This window comes from Myxine glutinosa, chromosome 10, assembly GCF_964187855.1.
Source record: "Myxine glutinosa chromosome 10, kmMyxGlut1.1, whole genome shotgun sequence".
In the NCBI taxonomy this organism is placed as follows: Eukaryota; Metazoa; Chordata; class Myxini; order Myxiniformes; family Myxinidae; genus Myxine; species Myxine glutinosa.
This window is the reverse complement of record NC_136270.1, coordinates 789067-812789: the sequence shown is the minus strand read 5'-3', so window position 1 is coordinate 812789 and position 23723 is coordinate 789067. Positions and strand designations below refer to the sequence as shown.

The following is a 23723-nucleotide window of genomic DNA, read 5'->3' as shown; positions in this document are numbered from 1 at the left end:
CGTCGTCTGGCTGCTGACCAGTGCCAGTTGACTTCTTGGGTAGATCTTCTAGGATGCCCATGAGCTTGCTTTTGTCTGTGCATGGTAGTAGTGTCCCAGCCATTGCAAAGAGGGTTCGTGGAAGCGCGGTGAATTCATATTGACCTATGGCATCCTTCAAGTTGATCTCTGGTCGTGAGCGGGCCACGATCAGCATGCGCGCAAACAGTGACCTGTCGTCTTTCAGCTCTACAACCTTGTCTGCCAGTTTGTGCTTCACAGCTTTCCTGGCACTCTTCCACATCTTCAGTTTGACCTTTCCCATTCTGGCCCAAAGGTTGATTTCATTTGTGTTGATGCGCTCTGCAACAAACGTGTTATACGCTTTCTGACCAATCTCATCTTGGTTGCAGACATCCTTCTGTACTTCAGCTGGCATCACCACCTTGGTGATGATAGTCGTCAGGTCTTCACCCTCATGCGTCATGGGATTCATGGACTCTCTGATCACATTCTTCAGTCGACGAATGCTGTCTTCCTGCCGAGCCCAGACTGTGGTTGATAGGTCGTGGTGCTCCTTGCGTGTAGCTGATTGTGAGCCAGCCATCTGACGGGCTTCTTCAGCAAGCCTACTCAGCTCTGGTGCTGTCAGAAAGAACCTTTCGCGGGCACTGGCATTCTGGGTAATGCCCACAATACCCCCTGTCACCTTCATGATCCTGTTGATGTGCTCCAGTGCATGGTCCACACCTACAGCACAGAAGGGGATTTCATTCTTATGGACACTGAAGTTCCCATCCATGAACTCTTGGTAGATCCCTGGATCTGTCATCTTCAGGGCCTTCATCTCTGCAAGGTACCGGGGAGTCAGCCTGGCATATTTCTGTTTGTCATGTGCAAAGAAGTATATGCACATCTCATCCAGTGAAGACAGGTGAAGCTCAAATTGTCCATCACGGGTGGCACGGATGAATGTGTATATCAGCATTATCATCCGCATGTAGCGTCGCACAAACTTGAACAGTGGACTCTTGGCTTCTTTCCTCTCATCAAACTTTGCCATGGCCTCCAGGACTTCGTTTGACTCGAGGACAGCTAGCATGTTGTTCTGCGCGCTTGTCATCTCCTCTCGGTTGTGTAGATGACAGCTCTGGGCAACCTGTTGTGCTGACTGGGTACATGGGCCCCTCAGATGGGGATGCTCTTGGAAGAATTCGTCCACATAGAGGTCGAAGAGGGCTTGGACAGTGGTGATGTGGGCCTCCAAAGCCCTCTTCATGTGCTTGGCTTCCAGTATTTGTCTGGTCGTTGTTGGGCCATAGATATCAGCCTCAGACCAAGCCTCGTCAAGACCACTGTCCTCTATGGCATTCCCAGCAGCCCTCAGTGCAGCCATCACAGTGTGCATCTCCCCTAGTCGCAGTACCCACTTGCCTTTGCAGTCATCTCTGGTCATCTCCAGCTGTTTGGCTCGCTCATACAGGGCCATGTCTAAGGTGATCACTGTCTTCCTATCGGGACCCATGACCATGCAGTTGATTTGCTGTGTCTGTTTCAAGACTGTTATCAGTGTTTGCCATTCATGGGCTGGTGCTGCTACCAATGGCAGGGCGTTGACCTCTGTCAGAGGCTTCGAAGAGGAGAGCAGTGAGTTGTAGGCTGTCCAAGTTGGGATATCGTGATGCTTGATCCTACTGCCAGGTGGTTGTTTTGGATCGTGGACGAGTGACCCAACAGGGTCAGCATGCTGGGGTTCTGCAGCTTGCAGCTGGTCATCTGGTGGGATGATGTCGTCTTGTACGTCCTCAGCTTCAGCTGTTCGCATGATTGTGCGTGAAAGTAGCCACACTGTGTCCGTCGCAGAGTACGGCTTGGTGACATCTGGGTTTGACCGTGTCTTGAAGCTATACGTGGTACCTGTGGCAGATTGTTTGTTTGGTGCTTGGCAAGGAACAAAGTCTGGAGCAGTCAGAACCTTGAGTGAGCGGTGTCTGGCCTTTCGGTCATGTAGTGTCAGTGTTCTATGTTCATCTGTTTGAAGTCGGCATCACCATATCGTGCCCTCTCCTGGATGAACTGGAGAAACTTTGCATATGAGCCCAGTGCTGGCTCAGTCACTAGTGCACCTTGGGGATCCTGGCACTGAATGCAAAGTGTGAAATCAGTTTCTTTCTTGGTTTTCTTGCTTTTTGGCTCCATCATAGCTCAGGGTCACGAATCTGGAACATACAAATAACAAATAACAATTAAGATAGATGTGCATTAAGTTAGATTTTGGACACTGGTTCGGCTGTGCCATAAAAACCTATTTTTATCCCTTGTAGGTTATTAAAGAAGGTTTCATTCAATTCTCTATCCCCAAAAATGTACAACTGGACACCAGAATCGAAACTCTAGGTCATTTAGAAGCCAAGATAATGGAATTTTACGTTTTCGACATCCGCCATTTTGAAAATCCAAAATGGCCGCCATAAAGAACTTGAAACAATTGGAGACATATTTTTTCTAGAACTTATATCATCCCTAAAGACAGCCCAACCAGTGTCCAAAAATTAACAAGCAATTTCACCGGGCATTTCAATCTGCTACATTGGCCCCCCCACTAATCTGTCTGTCTGTCTGTCTGTTTGTTCGCAGTACAACGTCTACACCGTTGCACGTAGAATCACCAAACTTTACACACATATTTGTCTTGCCCTGGAATAGACTGTGCCCAATTGATGACATCATCGGTCCTGTGGTTCGGCCGCCATCTTGGAAAAAACGAAAAATTTTGCACCTCTATATCTCCGAAAGTGATGAATAGAAAAAATTGATACATGGCTCATTGTAAAGAACTCTCCATGGCGAATAAAATATGTTAATGATGATGTCATAGGTGCGTCCATTATGACGTCATAATTCGACAAGTACAAAACCTCATGCGATCAAGATGAAATTTGTTGAGCATAAAGTAGGATAAAATTAGTCTAGATAATGATGACAAAATAGATGATAGTAAACAAATAATGATGACGTCATCGGTCACGTGGTTCGGCCGCCATATTTATCCAAAATGGCCGATAAAGAAAAGTATATTCCGGCAAGTCCTCGGTCTCTGACCGATTTTTCATTTGTTTGTTTGTTTGACTGCACGCGCTAATCTCCTGAACGGTGAAAGATAGGAGGAAACCTCTGAAACAAAAAATGTCGGGACGGGCATCAGGAAGGTTATAGGCTAGGTGGCGACGCCGGTCGAGGCCGCCTCGGCCGGGCTGGGCCCAATTCGCAATTAAAAGCTGAGCTGAATTATAGTAGTCAATCTTCTACGGCCACGAGTAAAAGCTGAATTATAGTAGTAAATTCATTCAAAAAGAACTTAAAATGTTGGCATGGGCCCCGGAAAGGTTATAGGCTGAGTGGCGAGGCCGCTTAGGCCGGGCTGGGCCCATTTCACAATTAAAAGCTGAGATGAATTATAATAGTCAATATTCTATGGCCGCGAGTAAAAGCTGAATCATAGTAGTAAACTCATTCAAAAAGAACTAGTGGAAAGTGGAAACGTCTTTTAGGCATGAGCAGCAACAGCTCAGCCGCGAAGTGGTCGGCCACACTAGCTCACAGAACGGGACAGCCGAGTGCTGAAGCGCGTAGCGCATAACGATCGTCTGTCCTCGGTTGGAACACTCACTACCGAGTTCCAAATTGCCCCTGGAAGCAACGTCAGCACAACAACTGTTCGTCAGGAGCTTCATGTAATGGGTTTCCATGGCCGAGCAGCCACACACAAGCTTAAGATCACCATGCGCAATGCCAAGCTTCAGCTGGGGTGGTATAAAGCTCGCCGCCATTGGACTATGGAGCAGTGGAAACGCGTTCTCTGTAGTGATGAATCATGCTTCACCATCTTGCAGTCCGACGGACGAATCTGGGTTTGGTGGATGCCAGGAGAACGCTACCTGCCCGAATGCATAGTGCCAACTGTAAATTTTGGTGGAGGAGGAATAATGGTCTGGGGGCTGTTTTTCATGGTCGGGCTCGGCCCCTTACTTCCATTGAAGGGAAATCTTAATGCAACAGCATACAATGACATTCTAGACGATTGTGTGCTTCCAACTATGTGGCAATAGTTTGGGGAAGGCCCTTTCCTGTTTCAGCATGACAATGCCCCCGTGCACAATGTGAAGTCCATACAGAAATGGTTTGTCTTGATCGATGTGGAAGAACTTGACTGGCCGGGTGTAGAGGCTTTGATGCCCGTGTTTTTCTAGGTGAAGTTTTGTTGTGGTTTGTGACAGCGTCGCTATCAGTGACAGTGATAGTTGTCTCCACGTGATACCACTTGATGGTGTTCATGCTTCCTATCATGGATCATGCATATGATTGTATATACAGTATACAGTGCCTATAGAAAGACTGCACCCCCTTTCAAGTTTTCACCTTTTGCTACCTTATAGCCTGGAATTAAAATGCATTAATAATTATAATAACAATAATAATGCATTTATTTTATATAGCGCTTTTCAGGGAGCCCAAAGACGCTTTGACAGAGTGCAAAACATAATGCATAGCAAAACATAAAAACAATTAAATCAGACTTTTCCCCACCTGTGTTTAAACATCTTAACACACAACTTCCAAGTGAAAAACAAATTCCACAAATTTAAGACGGTAAGTTTAGACGGTATGAACTGTTTTGTAAAAATTTCCCCAAAAAAATAAAAAAAATCCACTTTGACATTATGGGGTATTATATGTAGATCAGTGACAAAAAAAATCTTAATTTCATCACTTTTAAATTCAGGCTGTAACACAACATCCATTTAAATTTGAGGCTTGTACTTTCTATATACACACACACACACACACACACACACACACACACACACACACACACACACACACGCATGTATCCATGATCCCCCCCCCCCTCCCTCATGTTCTCTCCCACTAAGACCTTGTATTCACTCTTCCCTGACAATTTCTCTCCGTTTTCTGTAATGCATCTATTTGTATTCATTCCACTCTTTTTCCCTTTGCTCCATTTAGTATGTTGATCCATGGCTCCCATAAATTTTCCGCCTACATGACCTTTGATGCCAGTCATATAGTCAGTATTCGTTCAGATGGATGCCCAGTAAATGTGTCTGCAAAATGTTCGCAAACATGACCATGTACAAAATGAACATACATCCATGTGAAGAAATGTTCTTCTCTACTAAAGACGTGAAACGGTTTTCAGAGTATGTAAAATCCACAACTTTTTGCCAAAGTCACTCTATATGCATTTCTGCAGGTGCCCTTTTCTACATGGTGGAGGCCTATTTTGCAATACTATATGCAGGAGAATCTCTACTGGTGACCTGTTCCAGCACTCCTGGTGCTGTTCAGAAAACAAAAAGTCCACAAGGCTTGTGTGCCCAGGCCCAGTCTGGACCTGCTTAAACCACTCAGAAGGTGGCTGGTCCTAAGTTGTTTCTTTCCAGGCTTTCTCAATCCCATGGTTCCACGAAACCTCTCTTTGCTTCACTCACGGAGCACGCGGCCTGTCAATGTGAAGAAAAGTGATGCTTCTCTCCTCTTCAGACTATAATTATCTTTATTCTCCAGGTCTTTTCTGAAATTGTGACCTGAGATGGTGTAGAATATCAACATGTATCTTGTGACGTGAACCATAGCCAAACATTTGATTTTGGGTGATACATAGCATGTTTCAAAAGTCTGGAATATTAGGGATATTTATTTTACAATTCTATTTTAATTATTGGTCAAATTCTAAGCCACTGACTATACACATATCAATTATTGTATGTAGGTTTATTTGAACGTTTAACATCGACACATCGATTTTATCACTTTCGTTTGTGATTACATTATTCAGATCTTCAATAGTACGTCGTCTCATGCTATATACCACTGATGTCATGTGTCCAAGTGACGCTAAATCTGGACCATGTGGGGGCCACTTTATCCATCTGCGATGTCCTATACACCTCAAATGCATCGCCTCAACAAAATTAAAATAAAATATATTTATTATTTCCTATGATTTAGGAAATAATAAATTAAAATAAATAAATAAAATATATTTCCTATGATTTCAGCCTTTTGAAAAACCCTGTACATCTAAATTATCATTCATGAAGTAAGTATTCCTAATTGAATTATTAGGAAATGATTACATATGTTATTTTAAAATGCTACTAATGGAAAGACATTGCTGCATAAAATCCTCAGAACTGAAGAAAAAACAAAGAAAGCTGATTTACATTTTCCTATTCCATAAGCTTTCATTCATTTGCACATGGTGTGTTTTGATTTGATTTGCACATGGTGTAAAGTTCGGCAGGGATTTGGATTCTTCTTCATTTGAGCATCATTCTCGAGCCTGGTGTTGGCTTAGCGGTTAGGGTGCTGGCTTGGGTTCCGAGAATCCTGAAATGATCCTCACCCTGTGGTATCATGTGTGAAGAAGAACCACCTTTAGAGGCCATTTTTTCCCCGCAGAGCAGGGGTTGGCCTTTTTCGGGCACCGTGGCCCCCTTTTTGAAGCAATGTTTTATGGCCGGATGCCCTTCCTTCTCGTATCATGTGTGAGATGTATATTAAATGCTAATTGTAGTCTTATGTACATGCTCTCTGAAATGTCATAACCACTTTTCACCAATCAGGTTGAAGAGTATGTTCGCTAGATTGACAAGTCGTAGATTTAAAATTGCGAGGCATTTCCAGAGTGCAAGTTACGTATTGAAAACTCCCTCGTTTGGAAAAAAAAAAAAATACTCCATCAACATCCTTTTGGATAATTAGAGAGCCAGGCGTGCTCATTGCATATATATATATAAATATATATATATATATAAATATATATATATATATAAATATATATATATATATATATATATATATATATATATATATATATATATATATATATATATATATATATAGATATATATATATATATATAATAATTATATATATATATATATATATTATAATTATATATATATATATATATATTATAATTATATATATACATATATATATATATATATATATATATGTGTGTGTGTGTGTGTGTGTGTGTGTGTGTGTGTGTGTGTGTGTGTGTGTCAGCCATAGAGCGAGAGCCATAGAACAGGGAGCGTGCTCATTGCCATACAAAGTTCTGAAGATTAAAAAAACATATCTATCATTTCTCCTCCCCGATCCCAGGGAGACGGCGGACCGCAGCCATGCTTGGCTGACAGTCATTTCCGGCGAAGTCTGCATGATGAGGACATGGATGGAGTAGTGGATGCCGAGGAATATCTCAGGCCTCAGCAAATATTCTTTGGCGCAAAGGGCCGACATCCTGCCACTGGCCCTGAAAAGGTGAGAGAAAGTCGGCACAGCCCTACACATAGGATTCAGTCACAATATTATTCTTTCACGGCTTGCGCAATTCCACACCTGCATAATACCAGTTTTTTTCGATCAGCCAAGGAGTGCACACTTTTTCACTGTGAAGAAAGTGATGTGACGTGAGGGTAAACCCTCGAAGAATGTATACCAATGTAACAACTTGTGGCCCATTAGAGCATTTGCTACATGAAGCGTCGTCTGCCACATGAACATATAGTATTTTGTCTTATTATTGCACATCCAGGACAACACCGGTGTTGCTGTAAGTTGGAGTATGGATTTTAATCATATTTTTTCCGAACTGTAAAAATGTGTCCTCCGGGCCATGTGATAATAAGGCAAAGGACAAAGCGTCTGTGTGGCAGATGATGCTTGTTCAAAAATTGTGCAGCAATAACTTATGGCACATGATTTGCTGCTTTACAGACACCATTAGGGTGTTTACCATTTCAGTCCAAAAGGATGTTCAGACCAGGTGTTTAACCACTATGCTGTCCTGACAAGCTCAAACAAAGGTGAAACATGTCTCCAGCTCTGTTATTTTCACTGCTTGTGGCATATTGAACCCTTGCCCATATTGAAATTGATTCATGCAATGATATATATATATACAGTCACATGAAAAAGTAAGTACACCCGATGTAAAGTTTTGACTTTTTCAACATATTTCAACATACAGCTATTTGATCTTCATTTCAACAATATGGATAGATAAAGGTGATATAATACAACAAATATCATGAAACATTTACATTTTGTAGTCCATTGTATAATTTAAATAAACATAAATGCAAATTTCACATGTGGAAAAAGTAAGTACCCCCTTGGCTCTAATAGGTGGTATTGCCCCTTTGGCAGAAACAACCTCAAGTAGGCGTTTGTTATAACTGTCTACCAGTCTCTGACATCGACTGGGAGAAATTTTTGCCCACTCCTCCATGCAGAATTCTTTCAGCTGTGCGATGTTTGAGGGGTTTCTTGCATGCACAGCTCGTTTCAAATCCACCCACAACATCTCGATGGGATTTAGATCCAGGCTTGGACTTGGCCATTCCAGAACCCTCCATTTCTTTCTTTTCAGCCATTCCTTGGTGGATTTACTGGTATGTTTAGGGTCATTGTCATGATGCAAGGTCCACCTTCGGTTGAGCTTCAACTTTCTGACAGATGGCCTCACATTATCCTCAAGGACCCTCTGGTACAATGAAGAATTCATAGTGGATTATATGATGGTGAGCTGCCCAGGCCCTGATGCAGCAAAGCTGCCCCAAACCATAATATTTCCACCACCATGCTTCACAGTTGGTATCAGGTTCTTGTGGTCAAATGCTCTTTGGTTTTCGCCAAACATGTCTTCTGGTACTGTGGCCAAATAGCTCTACCTTTGACTCATCTGTCCAGAGCATATTGTTCCAGAAGTGCTGGTCTTTGCCTAGGTGTTCATTGGCAAACTTTAGTCTTGCCCTGATGTTCTTTCTGGACAGCAAAGGTTTCCTCCTGGCACACCTCCCATGGAGATCAAATTTGTGCAGACTCTTTCTAATGGTAGACTCGTGCACTTTGACATCAACAGTGGCAAGAACTACCTGTAGGTCCCGTGATGACATTCTGGGGTTCTTAGAGACTTCTTTCAGCATCTTGCGGTCTGCTCTCGGGCTGAACTTGCTGGGGAGGCCTGGCCTGAACAAGTTGGCAGTTGTTTGGAATCTTCTCCACATGTAGATGATCTTCCGGACAGTCGAATGATTGATTTCAAATTGTTTGGAGATCTTTTTAAATCCATTCCCAGACTCGTAGGCATCTATAACCTTTCTTCTGAAGGCCTCAGAGAGCTCTTTTGATCGAGGCATGGTGACGCCGCACACTTCAACAACAAAGAGCAAACCATACTAAATGTCTGAGGTTTAAATGACAGGTTCCTCCAAGATCCTCTCTGACGATGTTCTCATCATTTGCACCTGAGCTGGTGCATTTGATTCTAATTTTAGGTATTTGAAATAGTGATAAATGTAAGGGTGTACTTACTTTTTCCACATGCGAAATTTGCATTTATGTTTATTTAAATGATACAATGGACTACAAAATGTAAATGTTTCATGATATTTGTTATATTATATCACATTGATCTATCAATATTGTTGAAATGAAGATCAAATAACTATGTTGAAATATGTTGAAAAAGTCCAAACTTTACATGGGGTGTACTTACTTTTTCGCATGACTGTATATACATACAGTGGCTAAACTTGGAAAACTTAGGCATGGAATCGAGCAACCATCTATCTCAGCAAATTTTTTAGCTGAAGTTTGTTGGTCAGTTTTTTGCCACCGTCATCCGGGCTTAGACATCAATGGTGGTTACTTTGAAAAATTGCAGCAATAAATCCACTAAGTAAGCCTTCTTTTTGCTAAATTACACGTTGTTGCTCTTTATTAAAATACAGTATGAAATATTACTTGACGAAGTGTGCCCACATTATTCTGGGACACCCTGTATTTTATTTTTGTGCAACTATTGTAAAATTTCAAAACCTCCTCAATTAATTATTATTATATTTTATTATTGTCACTCGGCGCATGCACCGCAAAGCGGAGGAAAGGAATTCGGTCACTCTTTCTGTGTCTATTTGTCTATGAGCGACATTCAGACAAAATGGCGGCTCCCAGCGATGCAATGAGCCTGAGATAACTTAGTCCAAATAAAAAGGGAGTGGTAACCCTTCCCATGTCTTTTTTTCTCAAGACTGCATAAGATTAGTTTTCTATATGAACACTCTATTTACTCATTATTTTGCTTTTTATGAAAATTATAATTTCACCAGATTTTTTACAATTTTTACAAATTTACAAATTTTAATTATAATTTTAAAAGCCAATTTATTCACAAAATATATATTTTACCAGAAAAGAATAGTTGTGTTGTATTCAGAACTATAAATTAACATTGAATATATTGACATCTTATTGACTTTGCCTCTGTTTTCTGCTTATTCTTTAACACTAAGGAAAACAAGCTTCAGGAGGCCTTCATCACGCACAATGGTTGCCTCCTGCCAACACTGCCTGAGCAGCGATCTCCAACTCCAGGTGTTGCTGTGCCTGATAATGCACAGCGCAGAGGTCTGATTCAGCCAGCATTACACACCAGCTCACTCGATGGGGTGAGACCCCTCTATCCTCCCACCACAACCGTTCATAGCCCTGATACAAAATTTGCAGCAAGAGAGGACTTTGGAGATGTCACAGGAGGGACACAAACAAGCATCAGACACAACAGTGAGTCATCCTCCTCCCCATCCATCCCCCCAATAAATAGTTGATTGAGTAGTTGTTTTATTGTTCCATATATGCCTGGTAGTCAGGGCCCATAGGGATATTTTGGTTCAAATTCTTCCAAAAGCATCAAATTTGGCGCAGATGTTGCCCATGCCATACTCTTTCGATTTTTGATGGGCGCCAAGGGCGGTATGATCCGGGGACCATACCGGTCCATCCCGCCATGTCACCTGACATATGACGTCATAATTAGGTTATGCATCCAATCACATGGCGTACTATAAGTGGTCAAAGTTCAAAATGAATCGATCGAAAAATGAAGGCAGGGATCCATTTTTAAGGTTTTCATAAAATCCAATATGGCCGCCAGGTCACATGACCTATGACGTCATATTTATGACATGTATACAATCATGTATACGTGAACCCGGATCATGATCGCACAAAAATTAAACAAGGATATGGCATACAGTTCATAAAACATCAAAATCCATACCTTTGTAATTAGACTGATGAACTGCATATGCCTGAAAATTAGGAAATAGACATGTAAATATTTCCTCTAATTGTCAAAAATAAGGTCAGAGTTCGATTACCCAACCCAGAAACATAAAATGGTGAACCTCGCGTAAATCTTGACAAAAAACTCAAAAACCGACATGTTTGACTCAAAAATGACCTTTAAGATGACCTTGAGGGTTGACCTTGACCTCGAATCATCAAAATAACATCATAATTGGATTCCTCGACCTCGAAAACCCCTGAAAAGTGGTATCATACATGATTACAACCCTTTTGGTTATTTAACTGATTTTCCTCTAATCCGGTGGCGGCCATTTAGTATTTCGCCAATATGGGGCCCCCGGGGGGGGGGGCGCCCATCTTGGCGCCCGTCAAAAATCGAAAGAGTATGGCATGGGCAACATCTGGGCCAAATTTGGTGCTTTTGGAAGAATTTGAACCAAACGGCCCCAAAATATCGCTAAGGGCCCTGACTATGGGTACTAAGACCTGCTTTCGCAGTAAAAATTCTGTTTCAGAATTGGCATTCTATCAATACATTTGCACTTGTATCATATCAATATGACTCAGTGGTGTAATGGTTAGAGTTTCTGCTGTGAGTCTGGGCGGGCAGTGAAATGTTCGCCACTCTTTAGTCTAAATGTTGAAAATTATGTTTAGGAGACAATTTGAATTGCAAATTTCTCGCTGGCAATGTCAGGTTGAATGTGCCTGGTGAGTAGATCTGAGTCACTATCATACGAGCAGGGACCCGTGGAACAGAGTTCCATAGAAAACCCTCCCTTTGTTTGAGCAGTGTATAAGCAATTAGTATAGTATTAATACGTCATTGCGGTATGATTTATTATCTTCAACGATAAAAGTCCTTCTTGGCCATGGGAGATAACATCATGGGGTTTGAAATAATACACCGCTTTAATAACGAACGTTATTTATTGTTGGCCTATACGTACTGTGTCGTTGGAAGACCCATGCACGTATGCTTTCGATATGATGTAAACAATCGCTTTGTTTGTTTCACACTGAATGAAAACGTAAAGGTAGAGCATGGTGATTGTGATAGATGACAGGTTTGACCGCTTCGACGACGTGTTCGGGCTGAACGGCATATACATTTAATTGGCGGTCGGTGGAGTACGCCACCGTACGCCGTAATTACATCATAGACGTAATGACGTAGCGTGATGGGCGGACACAAAACTGCCGCTACTTTAATATATTGATTACAATATTAAATACTAATGAGGTACCCGCGCTATGCATGGTTGGAAAGCCAAAAGCAAACAAACAAGGTGGAAACGGTGAATGATAAACCATAGAACCAATACATTTCAAATTCCGATGCCACCTTCAGTCGAACGTCAGATATGGACAGCCGGTTCATGAATGACTTGGGCAAAAAACGGCGAGTGGGAAATGATGATCCAATAAATTCCACATTCCTGTGCGACCTTTAGTCGAACGTCAGATATGGACAGCTGGTTCATGAATGACTTGGGCAAAAAACGGCAAGTGGGAAATGATGATCCAATAAATTCCACATTCCTGTGCCACCTTTCGTCGAACGTCAGGCATTGACAGCAAGTTAATGAACGACCTGGGCAAAAAACATACCCAGTCTGAATGTTTCTATCCCCAGTCAATGGCGAATCTGCATATGGCGATTCCGTGAATGTCATGGTTAGAACATAGAAACCCTCACGTCATTTCCTCATGATTCATATTTAAACTCAATATCTCTATTTTCATTCCAAACAGCATCATTCCAATCATAAACTAGAACTTCTAGAATCATAAACATAAACTAGAATCATAAACGTCACTCAGTAGAGAGCAAACCTCCGCCTGGTTGGCCATATCACTCAATGGTGAAGAATCACTTTAAAAATTCTACTAGCTGGATCCGGATCTTCACCAAAATTGATTACTATTATTATTATTTATTTTTTATATTATTATTATTTTTATTTATTATTATTATTATTGATTGAAAAATTCCATACTTGTCACACACACAACCTGTCCAACTAGTTTCGTTCAAATCCATCCCTAAATTTTTAAGATATCCTGCTATGTATCGTTTTTGGCTCTATCTCCCAATGGTGAAGAATCCTGGTGTTGGGCTGTTGGGTGTTGGGCTAGCGGCTAGGGTGCCGGCTTAGGATCCTAGGATCCTGGGTTCGAATCCCGGTCGATCGCTGAATCTTAACGCCAGGGGGGTTGACTCAGCCTGTCATCCTTCCGAGGTCGGCTAATTGAGTACCAGTTCACTGGTAATTCCCTGTTTGTCGTAAAAGGCGAATAACAGGGTTGGTGGCAGGAAGGGCATCCGGCCGTAAAACATTGCTTCAAAAAGGGGACAAACAACAACAACCACGTTGCCCGAAAAAGACCAACCCCCGCTTTGCGGGAAAAATGGCCTCTAAAAGGTGGTTTGGTTTTCCCAATGGTGAAGAATGTCTCAAAAAATTAAACAACTCTCTTATCCGAATCCATATTCAGATCTTCACCAAAATCGAATCGTCCTTATCAGACACCCAACCGATCCACCAAGTTTCCTCAAAATCCATCCACATCTTTTTGAGATATCCTGCTGTGTATCGTTTTTGGCCCTATCTCCCAATGGTGAAGAATCACTTTAAAAATTCTGGTAGCCGAATCCGGATCTTCACCAAAATCTAATCATTTCGTCTTGTCACATACGCTACATCTCTGCCAAATTTCGTCCGAATCCGTCCACAACTTTTTGAGATAGTTTGTTCACAAACGGACAGACAGACAAACAGATAGACAGACATGGGTGAAAACATAACCTCCATCCACCTTTGGTGGTGGAGGTAATTAATACTATAACAAAATACTGTGTTAAATGACGATTGTATTGAGATATTATCAAAGCAGCTCATTGTCGTCATCTGTTCCGGATTTGGGGCATGTCCGCATCGAGCCAATTTCAAAATCATAATTTTATTGAGGAATTTTTGAAACCTCCTACCTACCTTACAAAATCCGCTGGAACCTCAAAACGTTCCACAGAAGGTTTGGCAGGGTTAGCCCCAAAACTGAGAGAGTAGTTTGGGGACGGACGGACAGACATACACTCCTGTTTTATAATATTGATACCCAGAGATATTTCCCAGACAGAGTAAAAAGGAAAAGATGAATCTTTTTTTCATTTCTTTTTGTATACAAGATCGAGGCTCGTGAAAGAGCTAACATTAATCACACAGAAAGTCAAACCGACACATGAAACACAAAATAGGGGGAGCGGTAGACAAGATGGGGAGAGAGGGGGAAGGACACAAACACAACATTTGAGAGCAGGGACATCGAGAGAACTGTGGGAGGGAGAGGTCTTGGGGGGAGGTGGGAGAAGTATAAAACATATGGACATTGCAAGGACTTCCAGGAAAGAAGTTGGAATTTCGAAAAAGTGTATCTGGGGTGAATTAGCGGGGGTAGAAAAGATCAAGGTTTTGGATGGGGGAAGATAAGAGATGGTGGTGAACAGCTGTTTTAAAGACCTGGAGGGAGGAGTGTGATTGAAGGGAGTGGGGGAGTTTGTTCCAGAGGCGGGAGAAAAGGGAAATGAAGGAGTGAAGGTGAGCAGAGAGCCTAGATTTTGGCAGTTTAACCATAAGAGGGTTGCTGGCAGATCTTATGCGACCTATAGGAATATTTGGGGGACAGAGCACAGAGAGAGCTGGGGCAGCAAGGCCGGAGAGGAGTCGGTAGAAGACAGAAAGATCACCAACCTGCCTGCGGCGAGTGAGTGAAAGGCCCTCGGAGTTAGCTCCATCGCAGGAGATTCCAATGATTCTGAAAGATTCGGTTTCAACAGCGTGAAGCCGAGCCTTTCACTCTTTCACCGCAGGCAGGTTGGTGGTCTTTCTGTCTTTTCCCGACTCCTCTCCGGTCTTGCTCCCCCAGCTGACTGTGCTCCGTCCACCAAATATTCCTGCAGGACGCACAAGATCTGCCAGCAACCCTCTTTTTTTTTTTTTTGTATACTGAATCGAGGCTCGTGAAAGAGCTGACATTTACTTCACAACCAAATCAACCAGACAAACAAAATATATAAAAAGAGGGAGCGGAAGACAAGAGAATGGGAAGCACACAAACACTTGAGAGCACACAACATTTGAGAGCAGGGAGATGTGTGGGAGGGAGAGGGCTCGGGGGGGAGGAGGCGTGGGAAGGGGTGGGGGGGGGTGGGGGGTGGGAGAAGTATAAAACACAAGGACACCAAGGACTTCCAGGTCAGAAGTTGGTATTTCAAAAAGTGGAATTGGGGTGAAATTATCGGGGATAGAAAAGATCAAGGTTTTGGATGGGGGAAGATAAGAGATGGTGGTGAACAGCTGTTTTAAAGACCAGGAGGGTGGAGTGGGATTGAAGAGAGTGAGGGAGTTTGTTCCAGAGGTGGGAGAAAAGAGGAATGAAGGAGCGAAGGTGAGCAGAGAGTCTTAATTTTGGCAGTTTAACCATAAGAGGGTTGCAGGCAGATCTTGTGCGACCTGTAGGAATATTTGCGGGACGGAGCCCAGAGAGAGCTGGGGGGGCAAGGCCAGAGAGGAGTCGGTAGAAGACGGAAAGACCACCAACCTGCCTGCAGTGAGTGAGTGAAAGGCCCTTGGAGTTAGCTTCATCGCGGGAGATTCCAATGATTCTGAATGCTTTGCTTTCAACAGGTGAAGACGAGCTATGTGTGAGGCAGGAGCACCAGCCCAGAGGGGAGAGCAGTATTCCATTGAGCTGCGGATGAAAGCCTTGTACGTGGTGAGGAGCTCAGGTGTGCCAAGGAAGGACTTCGCACGACGGAGGATGCCCAGTCGGCGACTGGCTTTGGAGGCCAGATTTGAAATGTGGTTTTCCCAGGAAAGATCATGGCAGATAGTGAGACCCAAAAGTTTGAGTGACAGAACTTCTTGGAGAGGATTATTCAGAAAGTAGATGGGAGGGTTGTCCAGTCGGTCTTTTCGGAGAGACATTGTAAGAGTGTGAGATTTGTCAGGATTGAAAGACATGTTCCACTTGTTTGCCCAGTCTGTGATTTTGTCCAGGTCTGCAGAGAGTGAGGAGGCTGCAGACTGTCGATCTGAGGGATGAAGAATGGAGCGACAGAGAGTAGAGTCATCAGCAAAGAGATAGAGAGGATTTTCAAGAGAGTCGGGGAGATCATTGATGAAGACCAGAAAAAGCACAGGGCCCAGAACACTGCCTTGGGGAACTCCAGCCTGAACAGGAAGAGGAGATGAGAGAAACCCATTCAGCGCCACACGTTGACTACGACTAGAGAGGAAGTCCGCCAGCCATGCGTGGAGATTTCCATGGATACCAACAGAGGAGAGTTTGGTGAGCAGGGCGGGGTGCCAGACCGTATCGAAGGCACGTGATATGTCAAGGGAGACAGCTCGAATTTCCTGTTTGGCATTGAGGACCTCCATCCATTGCTGAGAAAGCAGAAGCAGCATGTCCAGAGTAGAGTGACCAGGTCTGAAACCAAATTGATGATCAGAGATCAAGCCATTGGAGAAGAGGAAAGATTTCATATCTGAAGCAATGATGGATTCCATGACTTTACTGATAATTGAGAGAAGGCTGATTGGTCTGTAGTTGCTAGGATCTGTTTTTGCACCTTTTTTGTGCAAAGCGGTGATGTTGGCAGATTTCCAAGCAGATGGCAGATGACCTTGAGCATAAGAGAGTGTGAAGAGAACAGAGAGAGGGAGTGAAAGAGCGGAAGAACAAGATTTTAGGACCCGTGGGCTGATGCCGTCAGGTCCAGTTGCAGAATCAGAGTCGAGGGTTGACAGAAACTTTTCCACCTTGTCAGGAGGAAAGGACACAGAGTCCAGGAGCAGCTGGGTATGACTGGGTATGGTGGGTACAGAGAGGGATGGGTTTGGGACACACGATTTAGAGGCAAACACAGAATTGAGGCATTCAGCTTTTTCACGCGCGGAGTCAGCCGTGTGGCCGTTTGAGGTGAGGGAGGGGATGGAGGGGGAACAAACACCAGAAACAGATTTGACCAGACGCCACCAGGATTTTGAAGAGGGGGACAGAAAGGAGAGTTCTGTCCTGAGAACGGATAGATATTGTTTCCTGGCTCTCCTGAGGGTGGACACACACTTGTTTCGGGCTTTGTGAAAGGAAATGAGATTTCCTTCCGTTGGATTTGCTTTCCAGGAGACGAAAGCAAGTTGTTTCTGGGCAATAGCCTCACCACAAGATTCCGTGTACCATGGACGGGAGGAAGGGTATGACAACTGAAGACGAGATGGGATAAATCTGTGCATGAGAGAGAGCAGTTTACTTTGGAAGAATTCCCAGGATGAGTTGATGTCAGAGGCGGTAGAGATGGGAGACCAGTCCAGATGATTGATGGCTGCTTGAAGACCATGCCAGTTGGCCTGAGTGAAATGCCAGACTCGTCGAATGCCAGACTCTTATCGTGAAACTGCAAAAATCAAGAGTCTCTGCTCGCCTTCACATTCATTCCTCTTTTTTCCCGCCTCTGGAACAAACTCCCCCACTCTCTTCAACCCCACTCCTCCCTCCACGTCTTCAAAACAGCTGTTCACCACCATCTCTCTCACTATCTCCCCCATCCAAAACCTTTATATTTTCTACCCCCGTTAATATACCCCAAACCCACCTCTTTCAATCCCCGACTTCATTCTTGAAATTCCTAGTAGTGTTCATTTGTTTCATACGTGTACCCCTACCCCCAACCCCTTCCCAGCCCTCTCCCTTCCACAGATCTACCGATGTCCCTGTTCTCTGCTGTTGTCGTGCTTGTATGCTTCCCTCTCTCCCTCTCTTTTCTCCCGCTCCCTTTATTATGTTTTATGTGTCTGTTTATGTTTTTTTGTGTTTAATGTGTTAGCTATTACATGAGCCTCGACCTTGTATACAAAAAAAAATCAATCCTTGTACTTTCAAAAACATTTATGTATCATTTTGTACTTCTTCCCTCCTCACCCTAAAATATTTTAATCAATCTGGGAATCAATGCATCAATATTCATATTATGCTACAAATAAGAGATTGGTGCAACATGCAATCCATTCTGTTCTCTTTTCTGGCATCATTGAAGTCAGTGACTGCAAGGAAAACACACTCTTCTCTGAGCTGTCCAGCTATATCCTGTCAACCTGGCGTGTTGCAGGCAGGGCGAGGCAACAATGTGTGTGTGCTGTCCCTCAAAAGTATGTTAAACTGGAAATCTCCTCCGCCATCATTTGTTAGTGCACGCTAAAGAAGCCATGGTGTCCTTCGCGAAGAGTAGTGACCAAATTCCAAATTACTGTTGTAACCGAAAGGGGTCATTGCAGAAGCAAGAAGAAGAAGAAGAAGAAGAATCGATTGCAATATTTGAATGATCTCACTATAACCAGAAAGAAGGAATTTTGAATTTTGTAAGGGTAATCCTCCAAAGTTGTCAAGATAGCTTGGAGGTAGCATATTATACCTTTGCACTGCCTAGTCTGGTGCTTTGCATTTCGGGTGTTTCATCAATGGCCATGCCTCCTTTAGCAGGACATTACACCAAGTGTCCTGTCTGATTGTAGTCCCTGGTAGATGTTAAAGATGTCGTGGTAGTCTTTGATATGAGCATGCCCTTGTGTTTTGGCACCGTTGCCAAATTCAAAGTTCCTATTGTAACCTACAGTGACAGAGTGGCCGTGATCTATCTTGTGTTGGTTCTCAGATACAGGATCTTCACGACCTCTCGTAGGGTGTCCTGACGCTTTATAAAGAGTATGGGCATTGACAGACAAACATCTAAAAAGTCTAATGTTTTCAAATATATACTTGGAGATCTTTAAAATCAACAAACAAGTGCTGCCACATGGGAAATCCAGCATAACGTCCTTTCCCGAAGGCAAAGCATTTCCCTGACTTTGAAGCAACAGGAAGACAGTGTGTTGGAAAACTTATTCCATGAGCAGCACAACTCAGACAGTTATACTCAGAGGTGAGAACTTTACCAATAGAACTGGTACCCTACTTTCCTCTTCAAAAGCAGAATGAAACAGCTGGATCAATTTTCCTTTCAAAGAACGTTTTGAAACTATGTATGAATTATAACTTTTTCCAGACTTTGGAAAACTGCACATATCACACACATGGTGGGAATTGGCGGAGCAAAACCTTGTACGATTAGTTAAAATTGCCACTGTTTATATCATTATGAATATATTTATCATTATATATATATATATATATAGCCTGGTGTTGCCTGGTGTTGGCTTAGCGGTTAGGGTGCCGGCTTGGGATCCCAGGATCCTGAGTTTGAATCCCGGTCAATCACTGAGTTAATGCCAGGGGGGTTGACTCAACCTGTCATCCTTCTGAGGTCGGCAAATTGAGTACCAGCTTGCTGGGATGAATGATCCCGCTGTGTACCCCGATTCAGAATAGTTACACCGTATCCCTGTGCATCGTAAAAGGCGACTACGTTTTCGCGTCAGGAAGGGCATCCGGCCGTAACAACATTTCCTCAAAAAGGGAACCATGAGGTCATGGGGCCTGCAAGGCTAACCCCTGCTATAGCGGGTAAAAATGGCCCTTAAAACAATCATTCATTCATTCATATATATATATATATATATATATATATACATCCTTTGCTATCTCAGAGTGCTTTCTGTGAAGTAATTTTAACAGGCCCATAGACTACTCACTTTCACATAGTCAGGCTCTATTGGTAAGTCGAAATATTAAGTTACAATAGGCATAGTAGTTAGCATCATAGTCACAATAGTAGTGTGCCAATAGGATAGTTCCACCAGGATGCTATCTTGCTTTCTGCCATCGTGAACGATTTTATTTTCGGTTTTGTATCTTCATGTATGTTCCACATGGTTTTAAGATCCTTAATAAACTTACTACTATGTCGTGCGGTCTGTGTGCTGCATCCGAGAGTGCATTGCATTTTGGGACGTGTGTTAAATCAGACGTTTGTTGGAATCTCTTACGTTGGAATTTATCGCACACAATCTTTAAAGTTGGCATTTATTCCAATGAAATAACTTTCCTTTCCTGCAAACATTATTTACCATTCTCATCTATTTCATCCATCATGGCACAGCTGTTCAGCTGCTTCGAGAAAGTTAACAACCTCAATTTCTTGTTTTATAAAATTCCATTCTTTACTAATGATTTGCCTGCATTTCAGAATTATTCTGTGAAGTGACCACTTAAAACGTTTTTGTTCCTATTGCTTTCTCTTCCTGTCCTCAGGTAATATCTGCTTGATGTCAGAACATTATGCAAACAGCCTGGAACAATCAAAGGGCATAGGACATGGAACGGCCGTGGGGTACGAGGCACTGAACGATCCTTCATGCTTAAGCAACTTTATGATGTTGGATAACCCAGAATATGTGGTGAGATACAGCCCCATGGGAACGCTCCAGCAGGCAAAGGTGCACAAGCAGACCGGAACCACCAGGAAACTCATGACGCCTGCTGGACAGACCGGTCAAGATAGTTACGCCGTCAACTGGGGTCAACAAAAATTTGCTACATTGATCAAAGATAACTCGAAGCCGCTAATTCAAAGGCGGCTGGATCGCTTGGTGGCAGACAAAATAACACCATATGTTCCAGAGGAAAAGAGTCAAATTGCAGCTGTTTCTACATCTCTGAATCCTGTCATCAACTGCATCCCATTGATGGATTTACCGCAGGTGTTCCTTTCCGAGGCTAATGGGCACCATGTTCCTGTTTCGAAACCGCTGGGTCCCTTAATTAGTTCAAGTCAGATTCGCAGGCTCAACCCATCAAGGCAAGGAAAAGGAGTTGCGTTTGGTGTGGGAACACCAGTAGATCATAACAGGAACATTCCAATGCTCTGCACTTATACAATGAGGTCAGCGGGCACAGAGGGAATCGGAAGCAAGCCGCAATTGGTTGAAAACGAAATTTCTGGTGTGGTTACCCAGATGCAACAACCTGAAAAAGCTTTGAATCAGGTAAACCAGGTCGTTTCCCGATGTGAGGGTGTCATGGATGTCGTCGAGGCAGGTTGGGAAGACCAGATCAAAAATCAAGCCATAAACAGCACAGAGATACCTAGCAGTACTAGTCTTGGGAGACAGGCAAACAAGGTAGCTTGCTACAACCAGCCAATCCAGAGCCAAGCAGGACAATCGAGCATACCATCAAGTCTTCCGGGCAATGGCAATCCTCTAGTTCCCCCACTGAACACAAACCAAGGGTGTTCTCAGCAGGAGGTGAAAACGCAAAACAATACCGGAAATCAAACGAGCCTGAAAAAATTCCCTGTCTGCAACAACATCAACAATAAGCAAATCGTAATCACAAACATCTCTCCTCCTAAAAAAACATCCTCATTTTTATCAAGGGATCTCCCTCAATGCTTCCAAGGTCACCTCCCCAGCTGGCCTTGGCTGCACAATGGACAAGATGCAAAATGCAAAGTTGAGAAAGGAATTACCTGTCCGGAGGAGAACGGAAACCATATGCATTGCTACGGTACGAGAGACACATTGGTATGAAGCGGAGAGTGGGAGTTGGGAAACGGCAGCAAGCGCGTGCCGTTGAAGAGGCCAATGCCGATTTACCTGGAAGGTTTCAGTCTTTCAGCAAAGCTCCGTGTTTAAAGAAAACCTTTGTATTGTCTGTTCGTAAAACTATGAAGAAATATCTGTGGCTTGTTTATCTCTTCGCCTGCAATCTCCGCAGGTTGTAAATCCTCGTCCGTTATCTCATCTGTTTGCCTCACACCAATTCCTGTGGACCTTTTGGTTCCGGTGATGGGATAACCCCCAATGTGAGTAGTTTTTTTTTTTTTTTAACAACAGGGTTTGGATTTTCTGATACCATAGACCTCATAATTGTATTTTCTTCACACAAAGGCAGCAGCTACACCACTGTAAATTATTATTTTTGTACTCAAAGACTCCCAAAAAAATAATGCGTCGCTCAAAAGAAAACTTCCAAATTTGAAGATGCAAATTCGAGTTTCAATCATCTTGCGTGCGACTAAGTGGTTCCGCACTCGAAGCAAAAAGGCATTCCTTTACACTCCTAGATGGTGCAACGATTATATTGACTATATATGGACTTGTATGCTACATATACAATGATTGGATATGTTTGTGCTCATGAATTTCCCAAGTATATCCAGGTTTGTATTTTTTAACACGGTAAGAATAGTTTTGCATGCTCTTTTTAATTTGAAGAATTATAGCCTGGTGAGGTTTTGTAGGTTGTGGAAGGAAGGAAGAAAGAAGGAAGGTAAGGGAGAAGAAGCAGGCCGATGGAGCGCTATGTTTCATACCATCACGACACTCAAAGGTTTCCATCCTGTCGACATCACTTTGGACCCTTGTTGATCTTGTAGATAATTTTGAGATGCTTTTTTGTGAACCTCTTTGGAACAGTTTTACTTGTATCATTGCACAATATCCTCGCACATGGAAGACATGCACTGTTACATATTATGTCAAGTAAACCCATCAGATTGGAATCAATTTTCTGTGAAAATCGAAATAGCGTCGTCTGCTATAAGCCAATGGTAGCTTGGTTTCAGCAAACCTGGTAGCAATGCGAATGTGTATTTATTGACATAACCTGCAGTTACTTTTTGGTATAAAAATGTGACATGAAAGTATGTGAAAAGCACCAAATACCTTTTCCTGCACTTTGTTTCATCCTGAACCCCTCTGTATCGAGTTGATCAAATTTGTGCCGAGTTTGCTCTGAGACTCCACAACCATACGTGTGTTCAACATGTATGTTTTGAAAAAAGAAAAATAAACCAAAAATTTCCGTGTTGTCTTTTTTATTCAAAAATACCCCTTTGCTGAGCGGTGTCATATTGCTCTGTGATACGTGACATCAATTTTAAAAAGTGTGACCATTTGTTTACTGGTGATAAAAATATGAGTAATCATTTCTTTCATTCATTTATTTTCATTTTATTTTCCAGAACCATAACATTTTAACACCTTGTTTGCAGGTAAGAGCTCAAATGGTGTTCAAGCTTTTTTTTATGGTCGTACGTGAAGTTATGGGGTGAAGGTCAGTGAGAGTAGAACAGAAGAGCCCTGGATATTGAAGCATGAGGTGATGATGGGTAGCACTCTTGAAGGACTGGAGAGAGGGGCACAAGGCAAGACACACAGGGTGGATAACCGCTTATTTATAGGTAACCTTATAATTGTGGTGGGTAACCAGATCGGTGGAATACTGGACGAATGCATGCACTATGTATGGGTCGGCTTGGAGAGGACGGGAGGAGCAAAGGCCAGAAGTGAGGAGATAAACATGGGTTTTGTTTTCTATCAACTATTACAGTCAGGAAGTTTTTTTTTTTCATCATACCTTGCTTTTAGTTCATACAACATCCGCAGCTGAAATAGGCTGCAAACTAAAACCTGAACATGAGGCTTAAAAAATGTTTCATTACTAAGTCAGACTACTTTTCCTGCAGTTTTAGATAGCTAACAACTTTCCTGACCTTGTGTTAACAATTTGTCTGAAATTCTGAGTTTTCTCAAATGAGGCCAAAGGTCGTCATG

At 42.8% G+C, this 23723-nt stretch overlaps 1 protein-coding gene across 2 annotated transcripts in view; it reads left to right on the top strand.

Annotated features, from left to right (window-relative positions):
- The window catches only part of LOC137433495 (receptor tyrosine-protein kinase erbB-4-like), a 538358-nt gene extending 515387 nt beyond the window's left edge, over positions 1-22971 (top strand). For both annotated transcript variants that reach the window (XM_078785237.1, XM_068125823.2), the window contains exons 25-27: positions 7177-7335; positions 10371-10641; positions 20416-22971. In XM_078785237.1, coding sequence (XP_078641363.1) covers positions 7177-7335; positions 10371-10641; positions 20416-21695 — 1710 coding nt within the window. In that variant the 3' untranslated portion in view covers positions 21696-22971. The remainder of the gene's footprint in view (positions 1-7176; positions 7336-10370; positions 10642-20415) is intronic.
- The last annotated feature ends 752 nt before the right edge of the window (positions 22972-23723 follow it).